Genomic DNA, 20,171 nt, shown 5'->3' with positions numbered 1-20,171 from the left:
AAGTAAATGAGGAGGTATCAGATGAATTTTTTTTTTTTGTGATTCGGATAGTGGATAGACATTATATGTGCCCGACTCGATCCCTTGTCATCTCTAATTAGATTCGAATAAACAACGTTAACATCGTCTTTATAAATGTCATGTGTTAGTTAGTAATATTTTAAAATAATTTGTTTACTTTTTAAGTTTTTTTTTTTCTGCCTGAAGGTTAGTGTTAAGCCATGTGACAGTATTAGTGCAAGTGTCAGTGTCTTGTATTCAATTATTAAATTCAGTGCCTATATTTATTTTTTAATTGGACAATGTTGTCGCTATTCAAAATGGGACCCATTATGCACTTAAGCCTAATTATAACTTTATATACATACTAAAATGTTTTTTAGAATTTATACATTAAATCACTCCACCTAAATACTAAAATTAATTTTATTTGTTAATTTAAATTAAAAAAAAAATATTTTAAACTTTTTTTAAACTTTGATCAAAGTGTTCCTTATCCATCTTGTCGGATAATCAAGTTGAATATAGAGTGACAAAACCAACTCACCATTTAGAGATAAACAAAAAATAAAATATTGAAAAATGTAAATGTAAAGTTCGTATTGTAATTTTAAATTATAATAATTGAAAAATAAAATGTATTTTTTTATTAGCTAATTATTAGTATATTTTATATCTTTTAATTTGATTTCTCTACTTAAATCAATTTTATAAAATAATATTTTTTACATTTTTTTCATAAAATATAACAAGTTTTTAATTTATTTATTAATTTTTATTTGTAAGTAAACTAAGTTCAACCATATATCGAAGACAACATTGTTCTATTTTTTAAGAACATAGAACTTAATTGAGTTAAGAAGTAAATATAGGGACCGAATTAAAAACAAGATACTACCATGTGATGCTGACAATGATTGATGACGTTGACACTGCCACATGGCATGACACAGGCCCTAACACATAACAAAAAAAAGATTAAATATGTTTTTGGTCATTCAACTTTGAATGAAAATTAGAATTGGTCCTTCTTGGAAACTTTGAACCAATTTGGTCCCTCAATCTTGTAAATGTACGAATTTGTCCTTTTAATCAAATTTTATTAAGTCTATTTGATGTTCCAAACACATTTTATTATAATATTTTAGTTTGTTTACACCGTTTGACACGTGTTCGCTTCAAATGTTGGTTGAAAAACGCATTTGAAATGTCAAATAAACTTAAAAAAAATTGGTTTAAAGGACTAAATTCACACGTTTCTAAATATAAGTAACTAAATTGGTTCAAATTTTAAATGAAGACTAATTCCAATTTTTACTGAATGACAAAAATATATTTAACCAAAAAGAAAACATCAACAAAAAATTAAAAATAAAACAAAAATCTACAAACTAACATGTGAAATCTACAAAGACTCTGTTAACATCACTTATACAAAATAAACGGAAATAACTAAATTGAATCGATTGAAACGGTATAAAAGCAACAAATATATCGGTAAAATTACTAATCAAACAAAAAATAAAAGAAGCAAATCACTATTTCAAAAACACGTTTTAATTTTTCAAATTTAAAAATATTATTTTTAACTCTTACAAATTAAATTTAAATATTATTTTCACTCATTAAATCGTAAATTTGAAAGACGAAACTTTTTCAAATTTGAAAGACTAATGAGTTCCTTTTAAACTTGAGATATAAATATTAAATTCATATTAAATTTTAAAAAAAATAAAAACATAATTAAACATATTCTAAATGTCTAGTAGTATTTTTCACCGAATGCCTCTGTAATTCTTTATTTAATCTTTCTTTATTTTATTGTAGTACACGAGCTCCAACCAGAAAGTCACACCTATCAACATTATGGTCATTCAAACAAACAATCAAACTCAAGTTTCTTCTCATTGCCGCCTCTACCTTCTTCAATCTTCCTTTTTCTTCTCCTCTTTCTTCACTTCTCTCCAAAACCTTTATTTTTACCTTTTTTTAAAACAATCAAACATTCCGAATACTTAATTATTAAGCACATATTTCCAACAGAAAATATTATCATGCACGAATAAGCCTTTTTTTTTCATCTTCCCAAATTAACTAAAACTAGTTAATTATTAAACGTACGTTAATTAAGGTGTTAAAATAGTGATAAACATGGATTAAGATTGCGTAATAGGAGAAGAAACTATTGTACTTTGTCCCTTAGTCCTCACACAATAGCTATCTTCCCAGTTCAACTTATAACCGCCCACTTTTAGAATAACATAAATGATGATGAAGCAGTTGCAATAGTTACAACTACGCATCACCAGACAAAATAATTTATATAATAAATAATACCACACTCATATGTCGTGGCAAGCAAAAAAAAAAACCTAATTTAATTAGTTTTCTTATGCTGACAACATATTAAAACAACTTTAATAGCAGACGAAAGAGAGATAAACCTTACCTAGTATAACCGAAAAAACACTCTCTATTATTCATCGAGAAAGAAACCAAACAAACATCAACAAAGAAAGAACCGAAGAACGAGAAAAGATGACGATCATGACTATATTGTTTTGTTCAGAAAACCAAACAGAAAGTGCTTATCACTGTTGCTTTCAACTTCTATAAAATTGTAAAAAAAAAAAAAAAAGCTTCATGTATATATATATTTCCCTCCTGTATGATATACTATACAATATACATGATGAAATACACAAGAAAACTATATCTACCTCTTGAGCAATTTGTTATTAGTGGGGGTGATTTTGATGACAAGGCCAGGGAAAACATCATCAGGGTCATGAATATGAGGGTTGCTTTCAACAATAAAAGGGTCACCACACTTGTCACTAATGGTGTGTAGGGTCTCTCCTTCTCCCACCACATATATCTCATCACACGGCCGTTCAAAGAGGTTGCTCCGCCCTTTCACCGCCGCGCCCTCCTCCTCCTCCTCCGGCACACGGCTCTCCCTTATAGACCCCAGTAGAATCAGACACAAAAGCGCCAAGGCACAACACCATGACGCTGAATCTGCTAGGTTCTTTGTTGAGGAAGCCATGAACGTGTGTGTGTGTGTGTATGTAGCTATGGAATGAGAATTGAGAAGAAGATGTGTTGTTGGAAGAAAACTAAGTTGGAGTATATATAGAGAGAGAGTGATTTTCGAATGTGTGGATTTTTCGTAGTGTATAGAAACTATGGAGTATTTATTGTTGTGTGGGACAGAGAGGATGTGAAAGAAGAGGGAGAAGGAAGGGTTTTAAGTAAAGTTTGGTGTATTTTGTTGGGGGAAGTTTGGATTCAACGACCGAGGCAGAAAGAACGAAGAAGCTGTCAAAACGAAATTATTCTTGGGTATTTATGTTATTATTTTCTTTTTGTAATTTAAGCTTTCATGTATATTGTGTATAATTGCACCTAATTTTTATTGGCAAACTTATAGGCTTAATTAATGTCATTTATTAAATACTACTAAATATCAATATTTGACTGGGGGTTCCACATAATCAATTTGTCTGGCTTTTTTTAAAATATATATATAATATTGAAAGTCAAATCTGAATTAGCTTTTAATTTTGAATTGACTAAACTGTATTTATATCTTTTATATTCTTTAATATATTTATTTTGGTAATTTTACGAATTGGGTCATTTTTTTTTTCTTTTACAAACTATAATGATCCTTTTTTGTTTCAATGACACAAGTTTGACTTACTTTTAATTCAAAGGATAATGATAGAGTGACCCTTTATTTGAAACTCACTTTACAAACTACAATGATCCTTTACGAATTTGTTCTAGCTATTAGATTCACTTGTATGAAAATTATGAAACTCAACTAATATTTAAATAAAAAAACATTAATAAAATTTTATGAAGAATTTCACAAACAATTGAAAAACTGGAGGATGATTGAAGTATTTTGCTATTGATTGTGAGACTCACTTTTAAAGTAATTGTACCCTGTTTTATAACTTTTTATAACATTAATAGAGATTTATAGTTTTCATATAAATGAATCCTAAGAAAACTATTTCAAGTCTTGAATTAGTAAAAAAAAATGTTTAATATTATATCCAAAATTTAGAACAATTATTTTTACAGCATTGACCAAAGTTAAATAAAAAAATAAAAAAATATGAAAATAAATTGCAAAACGAATTTAGTAAAAAATATATAAAGAGCCTAGAATATATTTTAACCTTTTTTATTTGTTAACAAAGTTTTTTCCTTTCACAGTGACTGTGCTTAAAAAATAATCTTTATTAAATTTATAGAAAAGGTGTAAAATATGTTTTTTGTTTCTTTAAAAATTTCAAAATTATGTTTCAATTTTTAAAAAAATATCTCTTACTTTTTCTCTAATTTATAAATAATTTATTTTTTATTCTCAAACTAATTGTAAGTAAAACTTAGTGATGATTTGTTGACCGTTAGAAGATATATTTTGATGACAAAAATAAAAGTCATAGAAACAAAAATAAGAGAAAAAGATATTAAGATGAATAAAATAAAATCTAAATCCTTTATTTATGAAAAGGACAGTGTATCGATAATATATTAAGCTTAATATTTAAAAAATAAATAAATCTGTTACCTAAACGTAGGGGAAGGGGATTATTGAACTCGAGAACAACCCTTATCACGTCATGATGACGATGATTAGGTTAATTAGTTTGATTAATAAGTTTTTTCTATATATATATAATTTCTGTTAAACGATAACGATCTTTCTTTCGGTTGAGATATGACGACACGACACTACAAAATACAACCTCTTCTCCTAATTTTCTACTGTTTAATTTATTTAGATAAATACTCTTATAATGGTTGAATATCTCCTTTTAATATAAAAAAAAAATGCCACTCTTTTGAAATTTAATACGATAATACTAACATCGTAGTCAAACGTGAATATAAAAGAAAAATAACCTTTTAGAAAAAACGCAACATAATACATTTCACGAATAAACAAAGGCATAAACGCCATCGTTTTTGACATTAAGCATTTGATTTGAGCTTCACTTTAGCATAACCCAAATGGTCATTCGTCGTTATCATAATTAATTGTCTTAGTCTTCAAATTAGTGATGTGAAGACACTTCGAAGGAACTTTGATTTTCATCGGTTGGTTTAGTTTCATAATATTATTATTGTTATGGGTACAATAATATATGTGTGGAGCATATAAGAGATACGTAATTGTTGGTTGGTTGAATTTTTGTGCGAAGATAGAAATAATTAAGGAAAAATGAGAGAATGTCTTTGCATAGATAGAAGAAAGTGGATTTTTGACTCGTGACAATTCTGAGTTTCCACTCCCTTTGTTATCCGGTAGGTGAAGGAGTTGTTCCACCAAAGAAGAATTAGATTTAGATTAAGGAATTACTAAGATAAATAAGTACTTTTTTTTCTTACTTTTCAACGAAGCTTATTAAGTACTTTGTTTCTTAGTTCAGTTTTCTTCTATTTTTCTACACTTTTCAACAAAGCTCATAAAGTTAGACTTTAAAGTTTATTTTTATGATCATATATAAAGATATTTTAATAAAATTTGTTGATTTATTATATCATTTATTATTAGATTTTTTCTGATAAAAAAAAATTATTATTAGATTTTTCAGTTCTTATATTTGAGATACTCAGTTTTTAATATAAAAGAGTGTATTATAAATTTGATCATCGGAAGTCTTATTTTAATTAGAGATAAGGTTGATTTATATATATATATATATATATAAATAAATAAATAAAAGTGGGTGTAAAGTTTATTTTATAAGCAAATTTTGTAGGATTAATTTAGATTTAAAGTTCACTTCTTAATACGGTATCAGAATTATGAGTTATAACTTATCTTGGTGAAATTTGTTGTTTGTTGGATCTATTGTTTCATCTGTTATCGAACTATTCTTTGATATCTAGTCTCACTCACGAGATGTATATGTCTTTACCTGAAGAGATTTATTGGTAGTCTCACATCAACTAGACATAAAAACAATTTATAATATATAAGTAAATGCAAACCTTACCTACCTTAAGTCAATTTTATAGGATTGAGTAAGACTTAGAAATTCACTTCTTACCATTTACATTATTTAAGAGTACCATGAAATTATAATATATAAATAAATATAAATCTTATTTAAGTGAATTAAATTTATTTTTTTCTAAAATTATTAAAACTCATCGTAACATATTTAAGTGAGGTCTCACACTCAAGATGTTTAATTTTTTATTGACATCGACATGAAAAGATATGTTAGAACTCTCACATCAATTAAAAATATAATCAAATTTATATTACAAAAGTATATTTTATAAGATAATTACATGAAATTTAATTTAAAAGTATATTTTATAAGATAATATCAGATTATGTCCCAAAGATCAGTAAACTTATAATGTCAGTTTGAAATGACTAGCGATATGAGAAAATGTAATAAAAACATTTATATCGATTAAAGATATGATAAATATATAATATATTATGATTGTTGAATTTAAATGTCGTTTTATAAAAAAAATAGTGACAGAAATTAATAAGTTAAGAGATTGAGTTAAATTTGAAGAATTTTATATAAAAAATGTTAGTCAAAAATTAGTAGAAGCTATGTTTGATGGTTAACCATATTTTTATTGAGTAAAAAAAAGTAATAAAATCTACCCATTTCATACTCGATAGTCAACGCATAATATTTAGAGGCTAATTCATGTAGTGAAACCACTCATGAGATTAGTTCTATTTTATTAGTCAAGTTTTTAATTAAAAATATAACTTCAGTTTGAAAACTCATGCAAAAATTTGATATCAAATATTCTATTACACAAATTATTAAGATAAAATTACCGGTTTAATATACATAAAAAAACTTGGCACAGAATTTAAATGCAATTGAAGGTAAACGTGTATTTTAGTTTGAGTGCCGAAATGGGATTATAATTATTGTACTTACTTACAACACTCAATACAAGAAAGGTTAAACGTGTATTTTAGTTTTTATGGATGTTTCAAATTTTAAATTTGGTTTTCATGTATAAAAGAAAACATGCATATATTCATCAAAGGGGAAAAGAGTTGGTAGGTAATTGTCAAGAAGAAAGACATTCTCTAAAGCTTTTCATTTATTTATCTTTAAACATTTATTCTATCAAACACAAATTTTAAGAACATTTGAACGGGTCAAAATTAATAATAATAATAATAATATATTATAAAATCCCATTAATCCAAACAAGGGAGCCTTCACTAGAATTCAATTTTATAAAAACAGAAATTAGAAACACAGAATCTTGATCCAAACAAAAGAATATGCCAACAAAAACAAAGACATGTAGGAAATAGGGAAGATGAACTTTAAGTAGAAGCCAGAAAATCACAAAACCTAGACCATAACTTTAGAGTTTCTTCTATTAATGCATTAAATTGAACTCCTCATTTATTCTACTTTGATTTTGTATTAAACAATACGCAACATCTGTAGCAACTCTTAATTAAAGATAGTACTACAAATACCTAACTTCAAATGGCACCATTGACAAAAAAGCTTCTAATTAAGGTTATTTCACCTTTTAGGTAATTATCGATTTAAATTAACAAAAAACAAATTTTACTAAAGTGAGTTTTAATTGTGACTTTATGTAAACCATTGTTAAGAACGATCGGCGGTCGTTCCCGAGGTATTGTCCACTTTGGACTTTGACTTCTTCGTCTGGTAGCTATCAGCGCGTTTTCGAGGTATTATCAACTTTGGAGCAATGTAGAGTTCCATCACGGTTTTGTTCTTAAAAGGTTCCTCAGAAGGTAGAGGGAGGTAGGAATATTTAAATTACGCTTGACCTCGACTACTAAACAATATAAGACTTATTGGGTGTACCAGAACAACTTATATATTTTAGGGTTAAATATGTTTTTGGTCCCTCAAGTTTCAGTGAAATTTGGAATTAGTCTCTCATCAAAAATTTTGACTAATTTAGTCATTCATCTTTAGAAATATGTGGATTTAATCTTTTTAATCAAATCTTGTTAAGTTTATTTGAAGTTTCAAATACGTTTTATAATAATATTTGAGTTAACATTTAAACGAAAATGAGTCAAATGATGTAAACAATTCAAACATTATTATGAAATGCGCTTGAAACATTAGATAAATTTAACAAAATCTAGCTAAAAGGACTAAATTCATACATTTCTAAAGATGAATGACTAAAATGGTCAAAAATTTTGAAGAGGGACCAATTCCAAATTTTACTGAAACTTAATAGATCAAAAACATATTTAATCCTATATTTTAAACTGATTTTATCATTAATCGACATGAGACTTTGGAGTTTGAAAGTAATTAGAAGGTGGTCTAGAGATTGTAAATATGGAGACAAATGTTGAAGCAAATTCAAAGCACAATAAATAAACTGAAAGCAAGTAAAGCCCAAACTTGGGTGGAGGAAACAGTGAGATGATGAGAAAGTCAATGATTGATAGAGTATTGGAAATGGAAATGGGTTAGGGAAGTGAGTGGAAGTGTGGGGCAAGTTTGACAAAGTCACGAGAAGAACAAGTAATGAATAGAAATTTGGCACACAATTTAAATGCAATTGAAGGCTAGACACATAGCGATGGCCGGTGAAAAAGGGGTCGTTTTCTATTCACATTCAATGAAAAAACTTCACTGTTTCGAAGGTTGTTTTTTGGGGTCTACCTTCAATGTTTTTGCAACTTTAGCAGTGCTTGTTTTGAAGTATATTGGTTGGATTAATAAAAGGTGGCTGAATGTGGCATTCCAAGAAATGGTCTAGGTGGGTTGGACCATTAACGTAGGAAGCAAGGTCATGCCATTAATTAAGATTGGAGTGTTATTGTGGTAATCCATTTTAGAAGAAAGAAATTAACCACAATTTTTCTTTTAAAATGCATTTTTGGAATCTGTAGTTTCAAAAATGAATAACCTTGTTCTCTATTAAATTTTTAGTGTTGCAAGTAGTTTCTTAAGCTTTCCAAAATTAAATAGTTTTATTCCATTCGTTATTATTCCAGTTGTTTGCTCTTAGAAAAAGCTAAATAGTCATAAATGATAACAATGTCAATTATTTGTTCATATAAAATGTTAACTCAGGGTTTAATAACGAATTTTAATACATGTTATTATGATAAATAAGTAAATATTTTTTATTAATATATATATATATATATATATATATATATATATTAATTTTTGTAAAATCTCTCACTCTTCCATATCTTGATAAAGAAAAAAAATAAATCTTCTCTCTAAACTTCCTTTCTACTTTATTTCTAATTTTATTCTTCTAAACTTCGTCTCTTTCAAAATATGATCATCTAAATGCACTAGTCGAAAAACTAAGAATCATTTTTAATTAATGTGTTAAATATGTCAAGATTAAGTGAAATTTGTAATTAGTCCATCTTCGAAATTTTAGACCAATTTAGTCCTTCATCTTTAAAAATACGTGAATTTAGTCATTTTAACCAAATTTTGTTTAAGTTTATGTGACGTTTCAAACGCGATTTACGATAATATTTGAGCTAATATTAAAAAGAAAATGTGTCAAAGTGTAAACATTTCAAATACTAACATAAAATGTGTTTGAAATGTAGATAAACTTTACAAAATTTAGTTAAAAGGACTAAATCCACGCATTTCTAAATATGAAGAACTAAATTGGTCTAAAGTTTCAAAGAGAAATTAATTCCAAATTTCACTGAAACTTGAGAGACCAACAAGATATTTAACCCTTAATTAATCAACTTTTCAATATGGTAAATTCCTATTTACCTTAATTTTTTTATTGTGTTCATTTTTATTTTTATTTCTTTAAATTTTGGTATCAATGTTGATGGAGTTAGTGAGAAAAGTCATTCTCTCAACTTAGTTAAGATTATACTAAAATTTCGTTGCATTAGAATGTTTTGTTCTAGATCTTTAAAGTTTTCTTGTTTAAGTTGGAAGTTACTTTAGAACAAAGAATTACAAATAAAAGAAATTATTTATGTTTTTTTTTATAGAATGATAAATTATTTGAATTTGGATGTGGCTTGGTCACAATATCTTGATTTTTATGTAGAGATTATATTTGAAAATAATGTGAATGCTTTAAATTGACTAAGAATTTTATTGGAGTTTTTGGTTAATAAAGGATTGTTTTAGAAAGTTTTCAATTTTATACTCTTCTTAAGATTAGAGATGTTAACGGGGCAGCCTGTACCCTACCTGTTGGATAAATATTCGCCTCGTACCTATATCTGTTCGAATATCCGTTGTGTGGGTACTCACATATTTTTTTAATATACACGAATATCCACAGGTACCCGCGAATATTTACAAAAAGAAAATTTTAATATTTAACAACAAATTTTAATCATAAATTTAAATAAAAATATAATGCATAATATTTATAAATTTCAAACAAAGTGCAAATAACCCATTTAAAGAGTATTGAATGACAATTTACAAATAAATGAAGATTTTTTTTTAAAACCAATTGATAAAAAATAACTCATTCAAAACCAATATGTTAATGTTTTAATAATATTTTTAATTTAAATTAGAGTATAACGGGTGCAGATATTCACGGGTACAGATACCATGATACCCGTACTCGTGCCGTTAACATGCGGGTATAAAAAATACTCGTATCCATTACCCATGGGTATCCATTTTCAATATCTATTTCCTACTCGTTATGAGCCGCGAATACACGTGAGTACAGATTTTTTTAATATTCCTAATTAAGATGTTAGTATAATGGATATTTTATGCACAGGTAAAGGGTAGAGTTTCTTAAATATAGATAAGACGAGTAGAGTTAGTTTTTCATATATTAGTTTAAAAGTTCGATGTAAATGGAAATATAGGTTGAGTTTGAATGATCAATGTTGAATTTAAACTAGTTAAGGATAATGTTGGAGTAAATTATGGTTGTATTGATAATTTTGAGTTGTATTTGTTAAATTAGTTTTGAATAAGAGTTTTAAAAATGCATTTGGTTATGCTATATGAAGTTGGTCTTTTGTAGGGATGATAAATAAACTCATTCCCATGAGTATTGTCCGAATTCGTTCTCATTTTGATGGAAATCTACGCATTGATTGGGTATGGGTATGGGTATGGATATGGAGAATCTCCGGCTTTTTCAATTGGGTATGAGGATGGGTATGGAGAAGTACATATCCGCCTCGTCTCCGTCTTCATACCCGCCATAATATTCGTCCCCACCATATCTCCATCCTCGTTTAATAGCATAAACCTTTCATTAATAGGTAATATAAAAAATTTATCTTCTTTGCTCTATTATTATTATTATTTGTTTCTTTGAAGAGCTCTTTTGTTTTGCTAAATCAATTTTTGTTTTTTTAACTTACGTTGATATTTGAAAAGTTTTCTTAGATTTCTAAGGTATTTTTCTTCTTATTATACCTTTAATTATACATTTGTTTTCCTTTGTGCGATTTCATTTAATAGTCTCTCAAATTGTTTCTATGATACAGATTTGATAATTTTCTAATATTTTTATTTGTTGTTTATTTTTATCATGTACAATTAGGAATAACAACGAGGCGGGGCGGGGACGGGTTTTGTTATCCCATACCCATCCCCTTAAAAAAATTCATCTATATACCCAAATCCAATGGGGATCAAAATTTTGTTTCATCCCAATCCCGACGGATAACGAGTATATACTCGTACCCATATTTGTACATGCTTTCTTATGTTCAATATTAATTAATTAATTTATATAAAATAATAAAAATTCTAGTAAAGAAAAGATAATATTATCAAATATTGAATATTAGGAAGAGACTTGTTTCTTCGATATCAAATATTTAAAAAAAAATTAAGTTTCCTTTATGGTTTCCTTAAAATTTTTAGGTTTTTTCCCTATTGTCACGACTAGAACAAAATTTTGATATCTAGCACAAAATTGTTCATTATTTACAAAGTGAGTAGTAGGATAAGGATTACCTAAAACATGTCGTTGAGCATGTGAATTTTTAGACGCCTTTACTTTTCTAATCATGAGTAACAAAATCTTTATACATTATCGATGAAATTTTGTTTATCATCCCTTCCCATTTCTATTTCCATATTTGCTTTTTTTTTTCCACCATAGTACATCATTCCCATCAACTCTGTATGGTGATAATACCTCACCATCCACACTACTCCTATTTTCTCTATCATTTCGATTAGAGTCTCCACACAACTCTCTTGAAGTTATGATTATTCTTCTCATCAGAAGGCCATGAATGCACCTCTTTATAAATGATGCATCATAAAACTCACATCTAATATCATTAGGAACATACTCATTGTTAGAAGATAATCCTAAAATAAAAAATATTATCTTAACAAAATATATTTTGGTTAAAATTGTAAAAACATATAGATCTTAAAAAATAAAAGTTTGTAAAGGTATTCTATTCAGGAATGATATTTTAGAAAAATAAATATATTAAAAAATAATAATTTTTATATTGATAAATATTTATTCAGAAAATAGTTTAATTTAAAATAATATTTTAACAAATAGTTAAGTGAAAAATTAAAAATATGAAAATTTAATGTTAGAAAGCTAAATATTTAGAGAAGTGATTATCTAGTATTAAATTAAACAAAAAAATATAATATTAATAGTTATTTATTTATAAATAAATAGTATTTTAAGTCCATCACTATAAGAAAATATTTTATTAACAACCCATTTTAGTGACAAGAAATTGTTAGTCATTATCGTCATCAATTTAGATACTGATTTACAAAACTAAAAACTTATTAATTACTAAAATAGTCAGCGTTATAAATAAAAATCGGTTGTTAACGAGTTATTTTTCTTGTATTTAATTGTTTATTTTTAATTTATATAACTTTGCGATAATTTTTAATCATAAGCATAATTATTAAAATAATTATGATGACAGCAATTGAGAATAAAAAATAATGAATATTGCTTCTTTATAAAAAAAAAATGTACTTTCGTAATTTATTATTTTCCTTTTAGTACTATTTGAAAAATAATTATTATATTTATAAATATTTTAATTATCATATTTATGATTCACAAATCAATAGTTTAAATTGTATAAAACATATTTCATTATTTTTAAGAGAATTATTTCCTTTTTGTTTTATAAAAATTTTCAAATAAAATTATTTTAAAATTTATAGGTGTTAATTTCTGTAATAATTTTTTTTATATACATATTTCTCTATATAGTTATTGTTTACAATATATGTGTGTCTGTAAATTTGTTTTTAAATAATTAATATTTAAAATTATAATATTTTAATATAATTTTAAAAATATATTTTTAAACTATTTTTTAAAATGGTTGGAAATTTAATATCCAAACGAGACTATATAATTAGTTTGATGACATATTAATTATATATGAAATATTACATCAATAGTTATAACTGATAAGATTTTTTACAATACTTATTTTAGTTTTTTTTTATATTGATTATAAAATTTTTAGGGATCCAAACAATATAGAAAGTCCATTTTTAGGTTAATTTGTAATGTGATTAGTTGAGTTCATGAATTCACAAAAAATACAACATGATTTTGAGAAATCTATCACAATCTAATCAATGTAAAATGAAAAGAAGAAGAAGGAGATTAAGATTAAAATTTAAATCCCCACACACACAAATTGGGAAAATTTGAGATCTAGGGATGAAGTGGAACAACTGAACCACAATTTCAATGAGATGCACAAGCCGACATGCAAATATGCTTACAAAACAAATAAGTTACAAACTGGTCTTTCTTCCTGCACCTCGCACCTCCCTGTTTTTTCTTTTTCATGTACTCCCTTAAAAGTGTGGTACTTTCCAAATTTTTCCTCATTAAAAATATAATAAAAAATTTTCATTTTTAATTTTTAATTTTTTTAAATTAAATATTTTGGAAGATATCTTACATCCGAAAAATACTTTCAAGAATATCTAATTCAAAATATAAAAATGAAATATAAAACATTTTCTTTAAAGAGGTGCAGAAAGAAAATGATGACGTGCAGAAAGAAAGATCCTACCTACAAATGGTTGCAAAAGAGAATAGTATTAAAATCAAACTTTTTATTCTAAGAAGACTTATTTTTCTTAAAGAAAAAACACCTTCACTATATAAGACAAAGACAAAATAACATGCATTAATTTTTCAAAATATAACAATTTATTATATAAACCTTATAAACATCAATCTTCAAACCTTATAAGTTCAATATTTAAAAAACTAATATAAAACTGAAGAAAAAAAAATGTAGTCAAAATTGTTGTATTTATTGTACATTTAAATATGTTATGTTTATAGGTAAAAAAAGATAAACAATATTAATAAATCTGACTATAACAAAAAAATACAGTACATTTTCTCACTCATTAAACACTGAACCCCTAAAAATAATATTAAAATATTTACCCCAAAATAATGTTTACCATAAAAACAACGGTTCATGTAAATTACACTAACATTGTATGAAGAGGCAGAAAGAAAGAGGTAGCTTGGTTTTGTATGATTGTTTGATATGACAGCTTCAAAAATATAAGCCAATTACCATTAAATTGCTATCTGCCGAAAGTGATGGGAACGATATGCACAACCCAAGCTTTTGGATAAGAACAATCCAATATTAAACACAAAATCCACCCTTCATTTTTTTTTTCATGATAAATAACAAACTCCTTTTCTGTCTTTTGTTAATATAATATTCTCTATTAGTTAAAGTATATTGAAATTATAAGTCATAAGTGAAATTAAATAAATAATACATGAAATTCGCTACATTTTCAATTTTTAATCAATAATAAGGTTTATGTATAAAATATAGATAATGGAAAGTATGTTTCTTATATAAGGTACATGCAGCATCAACATTGCTCTTATAATATATACATATATATATATATATATATATATATATATATATATATATATATATATATATATATATATATATATATATATATTCTATGTTTACTTCTTTTCAATATTACAATCCATCCTCATTGCTATAAAAAATGTTTTTGCTCAATCATTTCAAAGTACACCTAAATCTAAATAAGCGTATTTGACATTGTTTTTAATATTCTATTTCTTTCCACTTTGTTCTTTTTATTTATATCTCTAAATAAAATTTAGCTATTATTGTCAATAACAAAAAGTAAAATTAGATCAGAATTAAAAAAAGTGCATGGATACTTAGAGATTTGAAGATTGTGTTATTCACTATTTTAGACATTATTATTGTTAATGTATATAACCGGCGCAAAATATGTAAAATATAATATTATTATTATATGTAAATGTTTAAAATTTGAGATCTAAAATATTAACACCCTAAAATCACGAAAATATGATATTGTAAACAGAATTCAAGTTATAATAAATTCAATAAAGTTAGTAATATTTTAAAATAAATTTACAGTAATGGAAAACTATATCATAATTATTTACAGTAAACTTAAAGTCAGATCTATTAATTTTAAGTATAATATGATTCTTAAAATAAACATATTTGTGTATTGTAAATTATGCTTATACAAAAATGAATATTTATTTAGTTCAACAAAGGTCACATGGTTACACAATTAAATATTTAATCTGTATAGTAAAACTATGTGTATATTGTAAATTTTAATATATGATATTTTATAAACTAAGTTTTTTTTATTAGTTATAAATTTTAATTATATAGGAACAAAGAAAATCTTAACAAAAAAAAAAATACTAGTCAACCAAGGAAAGAAAGCACAACTCATTGTTCATCGCAGAAAGTATAAATCTTTCTATCTCAGAAAGCTTCCAAAGATTAGAAAGAGAAGGGAAATGGGTAAGGGGGGAATGTCAATTGGTGATAATGGAGAAGACAAAGAAGAGAATATGGCTGCTTGGCTTCTGGGTATAAACAATCTCAAGATTCAACCTTTCAAGCTTCCTGTTCTAGGTATTCATTTTTCCACAATTAACTCAATCATTTCATTCTGGTTTTTTTCTGTTTTCAAATTCTTTTATTGATGATGTTTTCACTGCCATTTTCAAATAATTTGTGTTTTGGAAGGACCCCATGATGTCAGAGTTAGAATGAAGGCTGTTGGTATCTGTGGGAGTGATGTTCACTACCTTAAGGTACATATAATCTTGTTGCATCTACTTTCAATAGTAAGATTAGAAGTGATGAAGCTGTGTTGGAGGAGTTTGATTATCTATGTCTAATTAATTTGCTACAAGATCTGCTCAGTTAAATTAGCAATCTATGATTGATTACATTAATTATTTTATTTATTTGTTTTTTGCATTCTTTGGTTAGACAGCAGGCAAGAGGATGTGAGTTTTTTATTAGGTTGAAATTTTTTGTTGTAGGGGTTATTTCTTGCGTTTATCTATGTTTTCTCCGTTGAAAATTTTCAAATTTGTTGTTTCATTTACTTTTCAGACACTTAGGTGTGCACACTTTATAGTTAAGGAACCAATGGTTATTGGTCATGAGTGTGCTGGGATCATAGAAGAAGTTGGTAATCAGGTAACAAATTTGGTGCCTGGTGACCGTGTGGCGCTTGAACCTGGGATCAGTTGCTGGCGATGCGGCCACTGCAAACAGGGTCGATATAATTTGTGTGATGAAATGAAGTTTTTTGCTACTCCACCAGTTCATGGTTCCCTGGCTAATCAGGTTTGATACAAATTCCATGCCATTAAGTATAGAATCAGTTAACAAAACTGCTTTTAAAATCCTGTGAAGAGACTAACTGCCTAATATTCTAGTAGACTAAAATTTTAAAACCATACGATGAATAGGTAATGTGATCTGTTGTATTCTGTTTCTATAAATGTCTGCACAGATCATCATTATAGTTTCACAAATGTTTTTCATTTTACAAATGTGTAAATTCAGACCATCTAAAAGTACTTATGGAATGACATCTGTATATTATATCCAAGGGACTATTCTTTATATGCCTCATCATGAGAGATTTGTATAGAATCTCTCTCAAATGTTGTGACAGTAGTCTTTTTATTTGCCAGATTAAGCATAAATAAATTCATGGAATTTCTGAAGAAACAAGTAAAATGTTGAAATGAAACCAACTGTTTTCATGTCAATGACTCTCAATTACAAGTGGGAAGTTTCTTTGTCAATTTTCTCCCCCACCTTTGATTTTTCAAATATCTAGAAGAAGGAACTGAAAATATAAATTTATTTTATTTTGAGTTTTAACATGAACCAAATTGTAGCAAACAGTGTGTTCTTGGATGCTTGATAACTGTGCTGTGAAGCATTTCATAAGTAAATGAAGGGTATGCCTTTTGAAATCAATCTGGGGCCTATATAAGCCAAGGAATTGTTTTTCTAGATGAAGATCTGGATATTCTGGGATGAAATCTAGAGTCTGGTGGAAAATCTCAATTGACTAATAGGTTTCAAAAATTATAATTAGTAAATCTCAATTGACTAATATATTCAATCGAGAATTAAAATCATGGATACCATCTTAGTATCTTAATTGCCATGCTGTATGTATTAGTATCATCAGCTTTCCATATGATAATCTTCAACACTTGTTCACAGAAACATTATAACAAGGTAAGTGATTGCTTTACAGAATATTTTGTAAACACACAGCTTTGAACATACATACTACTTAAAATGTTATGAACAAAACCTGCAAGAATCTACTCAACTTGCAAGGATAATAAGAATAATGTGCTGTCCAGTTTGAGTATTCAACTTTGATATTTAATGTTTAATATGATTTTTTTCAGTGTGAATTATGATTTTTGCATTGGAAAGTGTTCTATTTAAAACTGCTCTTACTCTGATTCCAGGCATGTAATTGAAACTGAACTCTTGTACTGAATATTCCTAAGTATGAGACAATGGTTATCTTGTAGTCTATCATGTACATATGATATGACCATGACTAGTAAATTACAAATAATAATTATAGCCATGGGTGAACTCCAATGAAAACCCTTGTTTGAGTTTCCTTTTTCTCTTTTATAGATAGTGCATCCTGCAGACCTATGTTTTAAGCTTCCAGACAATGTGAGCCTAGAGGAGGGGGCCATGTGTGAACCCTTAAGTGTTGGTCTTCATGCTTGTAGAAGAGCTAATATTGGACCAGAAACAAATGTGTTGGTCATGGGAGCTGGACCCATAGGACTTGTTACACTGCTTGCAGCTCGTGCTTTTGGGGCACCCAGGACTGTCATTGTGGATGTTGATGACTATCGTTTATCTGTTGCAAAATCTCTTGGTGCAGATGACATTGTTAAAGTCTCAACAAACATTCAGGTATTTAGAATCGTTATGTCTCCATTCATCATTTCCTATATATTCTGTTGACACTTAATATGCTCTTCTCCTTGAAAGAACTGTTGTTAGATCACCACTTATTACTCTCTGTCTTCAGTTGTCAGGTTTTAGTGCTTGGTTTCTGTAATATGGTTTTGAAAGAAGGCCATTTAAATGTGTTTGTGTGACAACACATTTATATATTTACTGTGCATTTCTGTGTGCATCCATGAATAGCAATGAAACCATATTTTAAATACACTTCTTTGTAGGATGTGGCTGAAGAAATTGAGCTGATACAAAAGGTTATGGGAGCTGCTATAAATGTTACCTTTGATTGTGCTGGTTTTGACAAAACCATGTCTACAGCACTGGGTGCTACTCAGCCCGGTGGCAAAGTTTGCCTAGTGGGAATGGGACATTCTGAAATGACCGTCCCACTCACCCCTGCTGCAGCAAGGTATATGTTGATTTTATTAAAAAGGTTAAATATATTTTTAATCCCTAAATTTGGATATGAAATTGGAATCCGTTTCTGTCCGAAACTTTGATATATTTTGGTTCCAAATCCTTTAGTCCTCTTAATCTAACGATGTTAATTTTATTTACATGTTAAACGGTGTTTCAGACTGACATTTGAGTTAGAATATGTCAAATGGTGTAAATAATTCAAATGTCAATCTAAAATGCAAATGGGTTAAAAGGACTATATCCATTCATTTTTAAAATTTAAGGACCAAATTATATTAAAGTTTAAAACAAAGACGAATTCCAATTTTGCATTAAAATTTAGGGACTAAAAACATATTTAACCTTTATTAAAATAATAAATAACAAGAACTTATGTCATGTTTAAGAGACTATGATTCATGCATACACTACGTATATCAGATGCAACAATTTGATTCTCTTAAAAAGTTTATGATGTATGACATTTGGTAGTGATGGTTTATCATACATTATTCAGGGAAGTTGATGTGATTGGAGTTTTTCGCTATATGAACACATGGCCTCTTTGTCTTGAGTTTCTAAGGAGTGGAAAAATCGATGTGAAACCACTTATAACTCACAGGTTTGGGTTCTCTCAAAAGGAAGTGGAAGAAGCCTTTGAAACAAGTGCTCGTGGTGGTACTGCCATCAAGGTCATGTTCAATCTTTAGAAATTGTCTTATTTTGAACAAATCATGTACTTACATGTTCATGCTCATGCTCATGCTAAATACCAATGTATTTATCACTTGGTTTATGAATAAAGTGGCTCAAAGAAGCACTTGTGAAAATGTGAATGGTAACTGCAGCATCTACAGATTCAGTTATGAGGTGAAACCTTTGCTTTTCTTAATATGTGAATGAGTAAACCCTCAAATTTGTTAATAAGTAAGCCATTGAGAGATTAAATCTTCATTTTGGTTCTTAAGAAGAATCATGAATGCTGCACATTATTAATTTGGATACTACTTAAAAACTCAATTTGGATTGGTCGGTTGAATAAATCCAACTGAAAAGAAAAAGCCATCGTAGTTCGTGGATTCAAGTCAAAATTTTTAATCCGTTATGTTTCTGACCCAATTATGATACAATTAAAACGTTTAAAAAGCACAGAGAACTGATAAATTATTGAATTTTGAGCATAGTAGCATCTCAGTTTTTTCTGAGAAAAAAGTCAGAAAATCGATCAAAGGTAGCTAAAGTGCAATTCAATAATAATTATTTAATTTTAACATAGATACAAACTTGTGAGTTAACTGGATTTACCTTGGGTTTTAATCGAGTTAGATAGAAAAAAAATCATTTTTTTAAATGTCGGTTAAACTGAATTAGATTTACTTAATTCATGGATTAAGTAAGTTTGAAATAGGTTGAAGAT

At 27.4% G+C, this 20,171-nt stretch overlaps 2 protein-coding genes across 2 annotated transcripts; one reads left to right on the top strand and one right to left on the bottom strand.

Annotated features, from left to right (window-relative positions):
- Positions 1-2,455: 2,455 nt before the first annotated feature.
- Positions 2,456-3,313, bottom strand: LOC114181300. The gene has a single exon (XM_028067719.1). It carries the CDS (start codon positions 3,047-3,049, stop codon positions 2,717-2,719), a length of 333 nt encoding a protein of 110 aa, XP_027923520.1. The 5' UTR covers positions 3,050-3,313; the 3' UTR covers positions 2,456-2,716.
- A 12,423-nt stretch (positions 3,314-15,736) lies between these two features.
- LOC114182450 (sorbitol dehydrogenase) lies at positions 15,737-19,646 on the top strand. Its single transcript, XM_028069319.1, has 6 exons — positions 15,737-15,955; positions 16,070-16,137; positions 16,445-16,681; positions 18,014-18,304; positions 18,577-18,764; positions 19,272-19,646. Exons 1-6 carry the CDS (start codon positions 15,838-15,840, stop codon positions 19,462-19,464), a joined length of 1,095 nt encoding a protein of 364 aa, XP_027925120.1. The 5' UTR covers positions 15,737-15,837; the 3' UTR covers positions 19,465-19,646.
- Positions 19,647-20,171: the final 525 nt, after the last annotated feature.

The sequence above is a fragment of the Vigna unguiculata genome, chromosome 4 (genome assembly GCF_004118075.2).
Source record: "Vigna unguiculata cultivar IT97K-499-35 chromosome 4, ASM411807v1, whole genome shotgun sequence".
In the NCBI taxonomy this organism is placed as follows: domain Eukaryota; kingdom Viridiplantae; phylum Streptophyta; class Magnoliopsida; order Fabales; family Fabaceae; genus Vigna; species Vigna unguiculata.
The sequence above is the reverse complement of the archived record's forward strand: the minus strand, read 5'-3'. Positions and strand labels throughout refer to the sequence as shown.

Excerpts from the sequence above, each read along its gene's own strand:
- LOC114182450 (XM_028069319.1), top strand. The coding sequence starts at position 15,838 with ATGGGTAAGGGGGGAATGTCAATTGGTGATAATGGAGAAGACAAAGAA. Across the intron at positions 16,682-18,013 it reads ATGGTTCCCTGGCTAATCAG|ATAGTGCATCCTGCAGACCT; the intron begins GTTTGATACAAA and ends TCTCTTTTATAG. Across the intron at positions 18,305-18,576 it reads AAGTCTCAACAAACATTCAG|GATGTGGCTGAAGAAATTGA; the intron begins GTATTTAGAATC and ends ACTTCTTTGTAG.
- LOC114181300 (XM_028067719.1), bottom strand. The coding sequence starts at position 3,049 with ATGGCTTCCTCAACAAAGAACCTAGCAGATTCAGCGTCATGGTGTTGT.